This window comes from Pteronotus mesoamericanus, unplaced genomic scaffold (assembly GCF_021234165.1).
Source record: "Pteronotus mesoamericanus isolate MK-2021 breed Mesoamerican mustached bat unplaced genomic scaffold, CSHL_Meso_final contig_90, whole genome shotgun sequence".
Taxonomy (NCBI): domain Eukaryota; kingdom Metazoa; phylum Chordata; class Mammalia; order Chiroptera; family Mormoopidae; genus Pteronotus; species Pteronotus mesoamericanus.
In genome coordinates, this window is record NW_026555277.1 from 30,448,744 (window position 1) to 30,463,268 (window position 14,525).

The 14,525-nt window shown below is 35.3% G+C and overlaps 1 protein-coding gene across 1 annotated transcript in view; it reads right to left on the minus strand.

Moving 5' to 3' along the window:
• Positions 1 to 14,525, minus strand: part of PDHX (pyruvate dehydrogenase complex component X) — a 57,631-nt gene that overhangs the window by 37,583 nt on the left and 5,523 nt on the right. The window contains exon 2 of the mRNA XM_054585919.1: positions 5,223 to 5,303. Within this exon, the coding sequence (XP_054441894.1) occupies positions 5,223 to 5,303 (81 nt within the window). The remainder of the gene's footprint in view (positions 1 to 5,222; positions 5,304 to 14,525) is intronic.

Consider the following 14,525-nt stretch of genomic DNA (forward strand, 5'->3'; position numbering starts at 1 on the left):
AAAAGTCTTCATTTAAAAGATGTATGTAGTAGTAGTGGCTGAAGGAGAGTTAGTTTTTATCTCTAAGACCAAATAAATCAAACCTACTTTAATGTTCATTTTTTTAAAAAAATCTTTTTTGTGCTATGTGGAACTATCACAACCACCATGATAGAGAGACAAAAATAATTCAATAGTTTATTCAACAAATATTTACTAGCTGCTCCTATGCTGTGTAAGACATTGTGTAAGACACTGTGGTACAAAACAGTAAGACAGCCCTGCTTCAAGAAATTCCGAATCTGATTGAAGAAGAGTACAAACAACCAAGCGGCAGTGCTAATTCCATGCAATCGGTGCCTATGGCAGTGTGTGAAGACAGAAGGGCCCCCTCGCCAGCAAGTTTGCCAACTCTTTTCATCATACATGAGAAAAGAATATTTGCATGACCCAAGGCCCCAGGCAACCTGGCCCGCAGGCCGTCTGAGGCTCTGTCCAGAGGGCTGAGGGCATGCGTAGCAGCCTGAGAAGGAAACTGCTAGGCAAAGTTGTAGCTCCCTTACATTCTCCTGACCTCTTACATTTCATTGCATTGTTCATTTCAAGTAGGAGACACATGTGGTGAGCGGTTACTGTACTGGACAGCACAGACACAGAACATTTCCATCACCGCAGAAAGTTCTATTGATAATACTGTAATCTAGAATGCCACTCACCAATTCTAAAATAATGACAGAATAGAAATGCTAACAGTAAGAGTGAAAAAGCGTAACAATGGAATGCTAGTTGGCAACAAGAGGAGTGAATTTCTGATACACGCTACAACATGAAAGAACATTAAAACCATGCGGAGTGGAAGAAGCCAGGCACAAAAGACTATAGTATTATATTATGTGATTCTATTATATGAAATGTCCAGAAAAGGCAAAATGTTAGAAACAAAAAGTAGGTCAGGGTTGTTTAGGGCTAGTGATGAAAAAAGAAAGTCACAGCAATTAGGCACCAGGTATCTTTTGGGATGATAGAAATATTCTAAAACTGGATTGTGGTTGCAAAACTCTATACTTTTACTAAAAGTCATTAAATTGTACACTTAAATAGGTAAATGTTATGTTATATAAACTACATCTCAATAAAGCTGTGTTAAAAGAGAAGTACACTGAAAAAATGGTGATATTTGTGAAATACTCATTTGAAAAAATTTCCATTTTAGCACCACAAACATGTTATTGAAATATCTCCCAAAAGAGAAATCAAAGCCTATTCTAATAGCAGATGCCAGAGACCCATATAACTCTCTTAGAGGTACCTAGCGATAACACTTCAGTGACAAACTCCTTTGAGACAGTTTTACTTCTGAATTTGATAAATTATATTATAGTCTAAGACTTACACAAAACTACCTGAAATATTACAAAGTCCCAGTGACATGACAGAAGGAATACCCAATAAAATGAGAGAATGAGAGAGAACACCGAGAGCAGCATCAGCAAACATCACGGATGAAACGCACACTCCGTATGTTCCAGACCCATGTGTGGTTAAGTACCTCACGTAAGTGCCTCAGCCTAGTTTTGTTCCAGTGTTTCATGATATGCTCTCAAATATCTCAAGAAAGAAAACAATAGTTTTCAAACTCCCAAATATCCTCTCACTAAAGAGGCAAAAAGAATATTTTCTTCCTCTGTTATTTTAACAAATTTGACCTTCCAAATGATGAAAAAATAAACTATATCCACTTTAATTAAACTGAAAATATCAGAAGCACACTTCCCCCCCATATAACAAATAACAAACTGTAACAAAGGTATGGAATTATAGGTCAATTCACCTTTCAAGAAATGTGTTATGTGTTACCTAGCACTTCTAGTGTTTTCTCCACGACTTTTAGGATGCATATTCTTTACTTAATCCTCAGACTAAGATTAAGTATTCTAATACTCAGTATATAACTACTTTTTCAAACATTAGGTCAACAAAGCTGGGAATAATTTATATACTACATTATTGCATGTGGCTGTGTCTTAAAAAAAGAAAATGAAATTAAGTTATCAGAGAATCCCAAAGCCAGGGATATGTCTTAGGTCTCATCTAATTCAACTCATTCCCAGATATTTCATGGCAGACTGGAGACCCCAAAGGACAAACCATGATTCCTAGGCCAGCGTTCCTTTCATTGTACTCACTGCCTTGGCTTGAAACACATATGCGTGCACACACATGACATCAATAATATTAATTTTAACAGTCTCAGATTTTGAAGAAATTTTAGCAGGGGTGTCCAACCTTTTGGCGTCTCTGGGCCACACTGGAAGAAGAAGAGTTGTCTTGGGCCACACATTAAATACACAAACACTAATGAACACTGATGAGCAAAAAAAGGGTCCATGCATAACTCTCGTGATATCCACCACCACAAATAAGCAAAAAAGTCCTTGCATGCAGCCCACAGGCTGCAGGCTGGACACCCCCGCATTAGAAGTCCAAAATGCTATCCATGAAAGGTTATCAGATTAGCCGTTGCTGAAAAACAAATTAGATTCCTGATGAGCGACAACACTAGTCTTTTTTATGAAAAAAATTTCAATATCTGATTGTTTGGAGGCTTAAACTCACTGTTTTAAATGGTGATCATACATTAATAAAGATCTCAAGATAAATTTTAAAAACATAGCTAAAAGAAAAAAGGTATATAAAAAGTTTCTGCTGGAATATAAATGATTTTAACACAGAATGTCTGAACCAAGTTATCATGAACATACCAGATACCAAACATACGTAGGCATATACAGTCATGCCCATGTGTATAGTACATAAATGTTAATAAAAAGAAGTAAACTATGCTCAGCTAAATCTCAAAGGCGATAAACTTAAAAAGAAGCCAGAGAATTACTGAGAAACAAGGATTAAAGTTGCTCTCAATTATTTATAGTGTATTAGCAAATAAACATTTATCCTCAGTTAACAGGACACAGAATTTTAAGAGCAACACAGGAAGACATGCTGCATGGGCTTAAAGAACATCTTGGCTTCTCCTATATAAAAATAGCACATTGTAATCAAAAGGAAAAAAAAAAGAACAGAACGATGAGGCCATTTGTCTCCTGACTCTTCATCATATTCTCTGTATTCTAATGAGTGTGAATAACTTATCAGATTGCCAATGAGCTAGAAGTCTGAGAGATAAATGTGGTCTGAAGAATCCTCTTATCTACTTGTCTACCAGTTTTCAAAGTGTAAAATAAATTAATCTTTTTATAATAACCCTGAAAGGCTGTTCTGTGTCTGAATTATTTAATGACACCAACACTCTATCATACTGAATATGGAAATAACCAAAGCTCTGTAATTTATCAGGAAAAAAGAAAGTTAAAAATAGATCCCAACTGATTATATTATTTATAAAGGTGAAACTTTCTTAGATACTGATAATTATTTTAAAAGATGGCAACAGCCGTGCAGAGCCAATTACTTAAAGTGCTTCCCAATGAAGCACTGGCTGTTCCAATTACATGACATGTTTTTCTCCATTCTAGAAAAGTCTCTGCCACTTTTGCTTTGACTATTACTTTCTCCTCATCCCCTCTTTTCTTCTCCTTTTGGAATTGCTCCTATTGGATTATTGATAGAGCCTCATTTTATTCTTCACATTCAACTTCTCTTTCATATTTTCTACTGCATTATCTCCCTGTGCTGCACACAAGCTAATTCTTTCAGGTTGATCTTCAGTTCCCAAATTCTTTGGTCAATCATGTTTAACCGCACTTTCACCCAACCTTGAGTTTCTGTTTTTTAATTCCAGAGACAATATTTTTCATTCCTAAAAATTATACTTGTCTTTTTCAAATCTGTCTAGACTTTTTAGATAGGATTTGTCTTTTTTTGACTTTTCAATTCTTTCTCTTACACATCTGATCATTCTAAACATACACTCATTTTATGTTTTTAGTAATTCCAATTAACTGAAGTTCTTGGAAGTCGAGTTCTGTTGCTAGTTATTACACCTAATGACTTTTGCCACTTAGCACCAAGGCATTATTCCTAGAAGCAGAATTGCCTGTATATTGACAAATTCTCTTGTCCAGGGTTTATACCATTTTCTATTTCCTCCAGAAATGTCTGGCAGTGACTGCTTCCCCCATTCTCTCCACAGCCTCATCAGCTGAACAGCTTGTGAAACTTTCTAATTTCTACCACTATCATTAGGAAGAAATGCTGTATCAGGGTAGTATTACTGCTTATTAGTAGTAAGAGATTAAGTATCTTTTCATATGTTTAACGGCAATTTGCAATTCTTTTTCTGAAAACCATTTGTTCATGTGTCTTTCCCATTTTCCTACTGAGTTAACAGCTTTCTTATTTTCTACACTTTAGGGATACTAACCCTTTGTGATTGCAAATATCCTTTTCCAATTGGTTACTTGTTTATTACTTACTGTGTTTTCAGCCATAAAGAAGTTATGATTTTTATCGTCAAATTTATCAAGATTTCCCATATTGCATTTGGAGCTGCAGTTAGGGTGTTTATTTCACTTCCAGGGTCAGAAGAATTAACCATTTTTTCCCCTAGTACTTGTATAGTTTCATATTTTGTGTATTAAGTGTCTGAGTCATTTGTAATTTTTCCTTGTCATAGTACAAAGACTAAACCTAATATTGTCTTCCTTCATTATACACTAAATACCCATGTTCAACTAACTGTGTTTATTTTCTCATTTTCTATTCAGTTCTATTTTTCTTTTTAAACACCAATACCATATTTTTAATTGTAGGGGCTTAAAAATGTTTCGATATATAGTAGAGAAACAATCTTCCTCCGCTGCTCTTCTTTCTAGAGTTTTCTTTATTATTCTTACTTACTTGTTCTTTCCAATGAAATGTATAATCAATTTGCCTAGCTCCAGGAAACACATACATACACACATACACAGAATCATCATAAAGCTATAAATTAACACACGAAATTGACAAATTTATAATGCTGAAACTAAAAGTAAAGTGTTAGGACTAAAACCTGGGGGAGAAAAAACCCCTAAAATATTTTACCATTCTTTGCTTGTGAAAAGTTACAGGCTGAACCCAGAAAACCTTTGCTACATTACCATGAAAAAACTTTATTGAAAAAACTTATATCAACTAGCAGAGTAACCCTATTTATTTCATTTATTATGCATTGTGTAATACAACTGATTAGGGGGGAAAACGATCAAGTAACACAAGGCATTAGTAATGTACTTGCTCACCTTCCTTTTTCAGCCATTTCACAATGTTCCCTTCTTCCATCGTCGGAGACAGGGATGGCATTAGTATCTTAATAGAATCAGCTGAAATTGAAAAAAAGGAAAATATTAACCACAAAAAAATAATGCACCTCACAAGGCATCAAAAAAAAAAGAAAACAAATTCAAGTAAGTTAACACCAACCTTAATTTGAGAAAAAAATAACCCAAAGTTGGAAAGATTCCCAATTGGTCAAACTAAGTATCCAGGTAATAGCATGGAAACATAAAATTCTCAACTTTCCAAAAATAAAACTTTTTTTGGAACACTTTCAACTCCTTTCTCATGGTCCTCCAGTACTCTGTATATATTTTCAAGCCAGGTGTTTACAATATTAAAAAAATAGAGAAGTTGATTTATGTTTCATCTATACTTTCCCCTCCTGGTGCTGCAAAAAAATATTTACAAGTAAAATGATCAAAGAAAACACAAATAAAAAAAAAGAGCTAGGGTTCTGATAACCTACAACAAAATAATTATGGTAGACTTTTAGAAATTGGTTGTGCTTGTATTTTCCTCTAATATTATACTATTCAAGAATCAAAGGTTTTTGTGATGTGCACTTGAAGCCTTATATGATCCTATTAACCAATGTCATCCTAATAAATTTAATTAAAAAAGAGTAAGTGCAAAAAAAAAAAAAAAGGAATTGGTTGTGTTTTATTTTCTTCTAATACTATACAGTTCTTGGCTGGTATGTGTGAAAGGAAAGGTTTGTCCTGTCAAGGATGACCTGGCAAGTGAACCTAAATGGCTAAACTAACCTCAAATTGTGTTCCATACCACAGTCAACTCAGGATCCAAAAAGGCAGACTCTAACTGGGGTGAGCTCTCAATGAAGCGCAGCTACTTTTTCCTTAGATATCAAAAAAGGAGGTGCTCTAAAACATTTGGCCAGATGTGCTTCCCAACAGTCATCCACTGAACAGGACCAAATTCATAGAGCACACAGCTGTTAGATTACAATTTACATAAAGTTTATACTAATAAAATTGTTTACAATACACTGCGGCTCTAGCAGTAGCCACGGTAATGAACCTATTCGCTCCTCAGATTATTCACCAATCAGACACCATATAACAAAACACCACTGCATATCTAACACATTTCAAATGTGGAAGAGAACAGAATGGGGTTTCTTTTTTTTCCACTGATATTTTAGGGTTAAAGGCAAGGGTACTGAACACTAATATTAAATGAGGTTAAGACTTGCAGTCAAGATGGAGACATAGGTAAACACGCTTTGCCTCCTTGCACAACCACAGAAAGAATTACTGGACCTCAAAACAAGTAACACTGAGAACTGTCAAAAATTAAGCTGTATGGAAGTCCGACAACCAAAGATTCAAAGAAGCCACATTCACCCAGACAGGTAGGAGGGGCGGAGACACAGTGTCACATGGAGAGGTGATGGCAGTGGAATAGGGGATCCCACATTCACTTGTGGTGGATAAAAATCGGGAGGGATGCCTTCGGAGTGAGTGATGCTAGCCCTAGGCCTGACCACACAGCCCAGCGCCCCAGCACCAGAAGATAAACTCCAGTAACTTCCGGCTGTAAAAACCAGTTGGGGCAACAGAAGAAACTGCTGGATTTTCAAGAGACTCCGCTTAAAAGTCCCACACAAACTTAGAACATATGTAGACCCACCCTCCTATAGGATTTGGCAGCAGGGCAACAGCTGGAAGGGCACCAGTCACATACAGGCAGTAAGTGAAGAGACTGGAAACAGTGCGAGTGCTGGGCACACGTCTAGAAGCCAGGCAGTGGCACTGTCTCCGGCACTATCCCCTCTCTGAGCGCCCCCCCCCGCCAACCCACACAGAGTCACAAAGCAGTGAAGTGGGTTGCCCTGCCCTGGCAGTTACCTAGGGATCCACTTCACACGATCTACAGGTGCCTTTTCTATAATAGGCCCTGCTGCTCAGACAGGGAGTCAACGCAGCTCTACCTAATACACAGAAACAAACACAGGGAGGCTGCCAAACTGAGGAGACAAAGAAATATGGCCCAAATGAAAGAACAGAACAAATCCCCCCAAAAACTAAATGAAACGAAGATAAGCAACCTATCAGATGCAGAGTTCAAAACACTAGTGATCAGGATGCTCAAAGAACTCATTGAGTACTGCAACAACAACAACAACAACAACAACAAAACAACCAGGAAGAAATGAAGGTTACACTAAGGGAGATAAAGAAAAATCTACAGGGAACCAACATTGGATGGGGATGAAGCCAGGACTCAAATCAACAATTTGGAACATAAGGAAAAAATAAGCATTCAACAAGAACAGCAAGAAGAAAAAAGAATTTAAAAAAAAATGAGGATAGTATAAGGTGCCTCTGAGACATCTCCAAATGTACCAATGTTTGAATCATAAGGATGCTAGAAGAGGAGGAAGAACAAGCAACTGAGAACTTATTTGAAAAAATAATGAAGGAAAACTTCCCTAATTTGGTGAAGGAACTAGACATAGAAGTCCAGGAAACACAGCAAGTCCAAAACAAGTTGGACCCGAAGAGCACCAAACCAAGACACATCATCATTAAAATGCCAAAGGTTAAAGACAGAAAATCTTAAAAGCAGCAAGAGAAAAGCAGAGTCACCTACAAACGAGTTCCCATAAGACCGTCTGCTGATTTCTCAAAAGAAACTTTGCAGGCAAGAAGGGACTGGAAAGACGTATTTGAAGTGATGAAAAGCAAGGACTACAATCTAGATTATTCTATCCAGCCATGACGCATGGACATGAACCAAGAGCAGGGATTGCTGGAGGCAATGGGGGTACTGCGTGGAGTGGGGCAAAGGAGGAAAAACTGGGACAACTGTAATAGCATAACCAATAAAATATATTTAAAAACACAAAATAATAAAAAGTAAAAAATATGAGGTTAATTATTTTCTTTGGGAAAGTGAACTAATTCACTGTAATTTCAAATACAGTGTTCTATGGCTTCATGATAAAGGAATTCCACCCCTGAAGCATTTGGAAGGAAGCTTCTGGCCTTTTTCCCTTTTTCATTCTTTCCTCTCTAAAGGACTGGGAAAAGGACCTGAGCCTATTCCTGTCTCAGCCTTTTCCTCTTTTTCTTTTAAGATCTGCCTATGTGTAGGGAACCTGAAGTGTCCTTTCAGTTCTTCCATGTGCTAGGAGTAAAGGGACCTGACTTTTCAAAGGCAGATAGCAAGCCCACCTCTCTCTGTATCCACCATCAAGATCCACTGGGTGCAAGGAAGGAGTTCAGGTATGTGTGTTTGCTTTGTCTACCCAAACTCTCCCTCCCAAACAAAAGCCCAAAGTCTGAACATGGGGTTATACTGGGGAGTCCAGCAATAGAAGGCCACACATCTAAGTCACATTATCAAACCTAATCAAACCATCAGCATTAAAACTGTTACTTTTGATTTCTATAAGCTTTCTTGCCTCTCTCTCTCGGTACGGAACTCTTAAAAATAGAAAAGAAGGAGGAGGAGGATCATTCCTAATACCCCAACAATAACAAAACCCAAACTAAACTCCAAGTAAACATGCCCACTTCATCAATGAGAAAACTACAATGCAGATTGATAAAGGGATTTGAATTCTCCCTAACTGTATTACACTGTACAATCTCTTGTCATTAATTACAAGTAAGCATCATCAACTCATCACCGATTGTTTAACATAAACCAGACATCAAGTCCAGGTGAGCATTCTTCTTATGTCCAATCAAATATCCTATTAAATACTTTCCCTACCATGGGCATAAAGAATTCCCATACTAAAAAACCACTTCTGATACTGACAATGAATATTTTGAATTTGGAAGAGAACATGTGATCTTTAAATGCGTTTAACATGTACCTTGGAAATAAGGGAGAAAAAATAGCCACAAAGAGTTTCCTAACTTCCTGATTTAACATTAAAGAACAGTTATCTCAGAAGAGGCTAAAGAATCTGTGCACTACAGCTCTCTATAGCCTTCATCGCAAGTTTCATTTAATTTCCAAGCAACCTCTAGTTGAAAAGCAAATTATATCTTCAGTATAGCTTTACACACTCTTTTTTTCCAGAGTAAAATAAGTCCTCATGCACTAAAATAGTCACTTTAAATAGGTACAAAATAATGTAGACTACAACATACAACCTCAGAGTAATGTTGTCTGTAAAACACTGGAACACTAAATTCTGAGTGAAGTAAATTAGAATTAGGGAAGTGCATTTAGGTTAAACACACACACAGGCAAACTTATACTGTAACATTAGCGATGCATCTCCAAATCCAAACTATAATAAGGCTACGCTTAACTGCAAGAATTCTTAAACAGTACTTAAAGCTTTACACCATCATCACATTAGGAATTAATAAAATGAGACTTGTCATTCCCTACACTATTTGTATATATATCACCTTTTTTATTTTTTACATAGCTTGATGAAAAAAATAAAAATATTTGCCTAAAGAATGTAGAGCCAGCCTAAGCCTGAGTATTTAATTTTGTAAAGCTCATAGTGGAAAAAAGAAAAAAAACAGAAAAAAAAACCAAAAAAACCCCTACAATCTAATAGCACCATGATAAGAGGCCAACCTCTCCTCGAAAAACACAGCTTAAAACAAATCCCAATTTGTTGCTTCTAACAAAAGAGGTAAAGGCTAAGATAGAACAGTTCATATACACCTACATATTAAATTTATATCAGAGTTCCACTTCAAAGAAGCAAAATAATTGGCTTCAATGATTCATGACCAGATTCCAATTTGTGACAAAAACTAAACCAATTCTCTCAAAACAAAGTCTGTCTTCAATATTTTTACATCTTGATTCTAGTTGCCTTGATATAATTCATATTTATTTTATGATTCTATTTGCCATTATAATCTCTCACCTAAGAGACCTTCACATTTCCATTTTCCTGACATTAAAAACTATATTATAAAACTTTTGCATTTATTATTTCAAATTACTACATCAAAAGCCTCAAAATTATTCATACTTTAAAAATAAAAGGAACATAATCATTCCTTATACAGCCACCCTTCATGGATGAATTGAAATTGCCTCTCTAAATAATGATAATAAAATATAAAAATTGTGTAATAGATCTCTATCCTTACTCTGAAACAAAGGTGACAAAAAGCAAAGAAAGACATTTTGGACATCTCCATTATTCAGTACTATCTTTTGATTGATTAAACAGGCTTACAATGGAAAGCAAAATGTGCAATATATTTTCTGACTTATCCTCAAACTGTCATGCTGGAAAATAATATCAAACATAAGCATTAATTTATTAATAATGGTACATATTTCATTCTAATATATTTTCTTTCAACTGGAACATTATACACATCTTTTTCAAATGTATTTTTTCCAGCTGAAAAGTAATTATACAAGCACAATATCAGCTCTGAGCGACAGGACTGCACATTATTAATATCCACCCTTTACAGTTGCCATCAATTCTACTGAGATAGTGTGGGCTTTTCTAGGCTCCTCAGAATTTTAACCTATAACTAATATTGTGTAATATCACTATAAATTAAACATAGCTTCCTTTTTCATATTCCATTGAGCAACACATTCTAACTTTCTCCTACCAAATTGAGGAGGACTTGCAATGTGCACCAGTTATATTTCCGATGAACAAGTGGGCACATCTATGGCCAAGAATAAAGAAAATGTGTTGTTTTTTTTCCTCCACTGAGCACACAGGCTATTTCAAGCAGTAAAAATATCACAATTAAAAAAATACCCCAGATTTGTTAGAATTTAACATATTTGGAGTCATTTTAATGTTCTATTCCTTTCTACCAAGCTAACAAACTATACTAATGACTTTTAAGTCTGTCTTTCTATAGCAGTTTAAAAAATATTTAAGATGACTATGGTAATGTACATTTCCAGTTTTATTTAAATATGCTGCTTTTAAAAGCAGGGTCTCAGAAATCATTTGATCTGTCTTAATCTTTTTCCCCCCATCAATAGAATAACACAATAAATTAAAATTTTTTGTTCAGCATATTGCTGCTTTTCCTGCCATATCAGGCACACAAGAAATCTATCAATCACTGAATTTTATAGCAGTTTCATTAAGCAATTCTTACATTTCTTCAAATCTGCTTTGTCCATAAACAAAGAACATGTATGAATGACCCATGGACATGGACAACAGAGTGGGAATTGGCTGTGTGAGAGAGGGGCAGGGTGGGATGGGTGGAGGAGAGCAAAGGGGGGAAAATTGAGACAACTGTAACAGAATAAACATGATTTTTAAAAAATGTGCTCATCTAATCTTTCTACAGCAAAATTCTGTCTTCAACATCAAATGCAGTACACTAATCTAATTGTAGTTTCTTGTTCCCTAATATATTTCTTTTACCTTAAGAACAAAACTCTCAAACGTCAGGCAATATCAGTTATATCAAAGCTTTAAACTCATGATCTATGTATCAGTTCTGAAAGTTCTCAAGATTTAAAAAAAAAAAGATGAGATAAGCAGACAACATATAAATGCAGATCAAACTGCTTTGTGGTTAAGATGAAGCAGATGCAGGCTCCCTTGTGCGGCCTAAAGTAATTAAGGAAATGCAGCAGTTTACATACAGGGCTCAAGCGTCATTTTGGCCCATTTATACCACTGCAATCCAAATACAAAAATTGTGAAATGAAGACTAGCTAAATGAAGAAGGAAATTACCTAGGGCTTTCTTAGTGTGGCTCCCAGTTTCTAACATTAATTTGCTTCTTTATTAGGAAGAGATGCTGCTCATTTAATCACCTCTCTTTTCAAGGCAAGAACTCATTAGTATAACTGAACCTTTAAACCTTTATTTAAGAAAACAATTCTGCCATCTGCAGGCTGAATAAAATAAAGCAGAATAAAGTATACGGGTAATTTAAAAATCAATGCCCAGGCACAGAATAATATAAACACGGCAGCTTTGAATAAAGGCAGCCAAAGCAATTTTTTTTTAAAATGGATGATTGTCATGTAAGTCTTCTTTATTCAAATAGTTATTTTGGTATGGTACTGGTGTAAGAATACATTGAAAATATCCATGGATGACAACACAATGTATGCATAATAGTCTGTGTGAAAATAGCATTTATAAGTCTTGGCATGGTACAAAAACACCTAAGAGATGCCCAGACAGTATATATAGCATAATCTAATTTCCACCTTCTTTGCTTGTAACAAAAAGACTGAAGAGATATATTCCAAAATGACAACAGTAGTTATCTCTAGTTGGTGATATTATTACAAGTTCCTTTCATTACATTTGTTTCTTATAATCTACATGTTAACTTTCTATAAGAAGTTTATCTAATTTTACTCCCTTTCCAAAACTTATCTAACACTAAGTAAAAAAATGTGCTTTTGTTTTTCTTATATTTAGACACAAACCCACAAAGGACGGGGAGAAAGAAGGGACAACTGCCTAACATTTTGGAAGCAGAACAACAAAGAGGAGTAACAGCTGACTAACGAGACTCTAGGAAGCCTAGCGCAGTGCTGGGTAAAAGCCGGCCCTCAGGCAGCAGAAGACTGAAAGGCTGCAGGTGGTCTTCTCGGAGAGGGTGCTTTGGAGTGGAGGTTCAGCCTACACACCTGGGACATACAGACACTGCAAACGTAAGGTAACTGAGAGAGGATCTGATGTGACCAGCAATACAGAAAACAGCGCTGAAAGCTAACAGATGGGGTGGGATGAACTAGCAATAGTCACAGAAAACTAAAGAAAAATTTTAAAAGATAACCACATCAAGAAGAGTACAAAGAAAGGTAGCAATCATAAGATGGGACAATATATGACAATCCTCAGTTGTGCAGAATATTTGTTTAGTGTAAACAATGAATATGGGTTGAACCAAGAACTGCAAAAGAACTATAGTAAGAGAACAAGGGAGGGAAAATATCGGCGGAGGGGAGGATGGCACTGACTAGCAGTCATCCACAGATGATACAAAAATAGAAACAGGGAGGTGAGCAAATACTGGAAGAAAGTTAGGAGATAAATTTGGTGCTCCTAATGAAGAAGGCTGGGGAAGTTGGGAGAGCCAGGGCAGGGATGTACTTCACTGTTAATAAGTCCTTAGTACTATTTGACTATTTAAACCAAGCACATGTATTACTGTGTTGAAATAAGTATTTTACTATTTAATAAAATGTTTGATTAATTAAAAAAACTTATTCCACCACTTACAAGTTAATCATTCTATGCCTCAGTTGCCTCTTCGGTAAAATAGTTTTGTAAGGATTAAATAAGGTAAACACATGCAAAGTCTTTACAAGAGTCAGTCAGTCTCAACCACATTAGCTATTTGTTTGATAGGCAGCACAGATAGAGTCAAGAGGATGGACTCTGAAGGTGTCCAGACAGTTGGCTATATGTATCACATTATCATTGTTTACAATTCCTTCCTCCAGTAATGAGAGATGGATTCCTGGTTCCTTTAAGCTTCCCAGCCTAAACTTGGTTTCCTTTTTACTCTCTCCTTTAGCTACTTCAGCCTTGTTCTCACAGCTGAAGTACACTAACTCATAACTTTGATTTTAACTGTATTTCACATCTGCAAACTAAACTCTCATAAAATCACTGGCAGATGTTTTGGCGGACCATGTAAGTTAAAAAAAAGCATGTTAGAATTACTACCTTAGTTTATAGTGCCTCATAGTACCACAGTACTTTAATACTATAATATATTATATATATTATAAATATATTAAATATATATTTTAAATATATAAATATATTATATATTTATACTATATTATTTTATATATTATATTATTTTTATATATAATTTTTATATAAATTTATATTTATATTTAAATTTATATATAATAAATTTATATTATATTTATATATAAAATATATAATTTATATATTTTAAAATATAAATATATTATAATATAAATATATTAATATATTATAATATATTAAAGTATAATACTATACTTTAATACCTACTCAATGGTTTGAGGTTATTTAAATAGCAATGGAAAGCCATCAAAAACCTTTTGAGCAAGTAAGAGAAATAACCACAATAAGAAATTGAACTTATCTGTCGTTCCACATATATGGCTAATGTTCACTACTCAATTTTTTTTTTTTAAAGGCACATGCTTTGAGATGGTCACAACTTAAACATCACAGAAAAGCTAAAATAAGTACAAAGTAAAGATACCCATGAATGTGTTTCCTGTTCTCCTTTACTCAATTGGACCCTTTGACCTGAGACACTGAAAAGGCACCAAGGGACCAGGTCCTTCTAAACTTC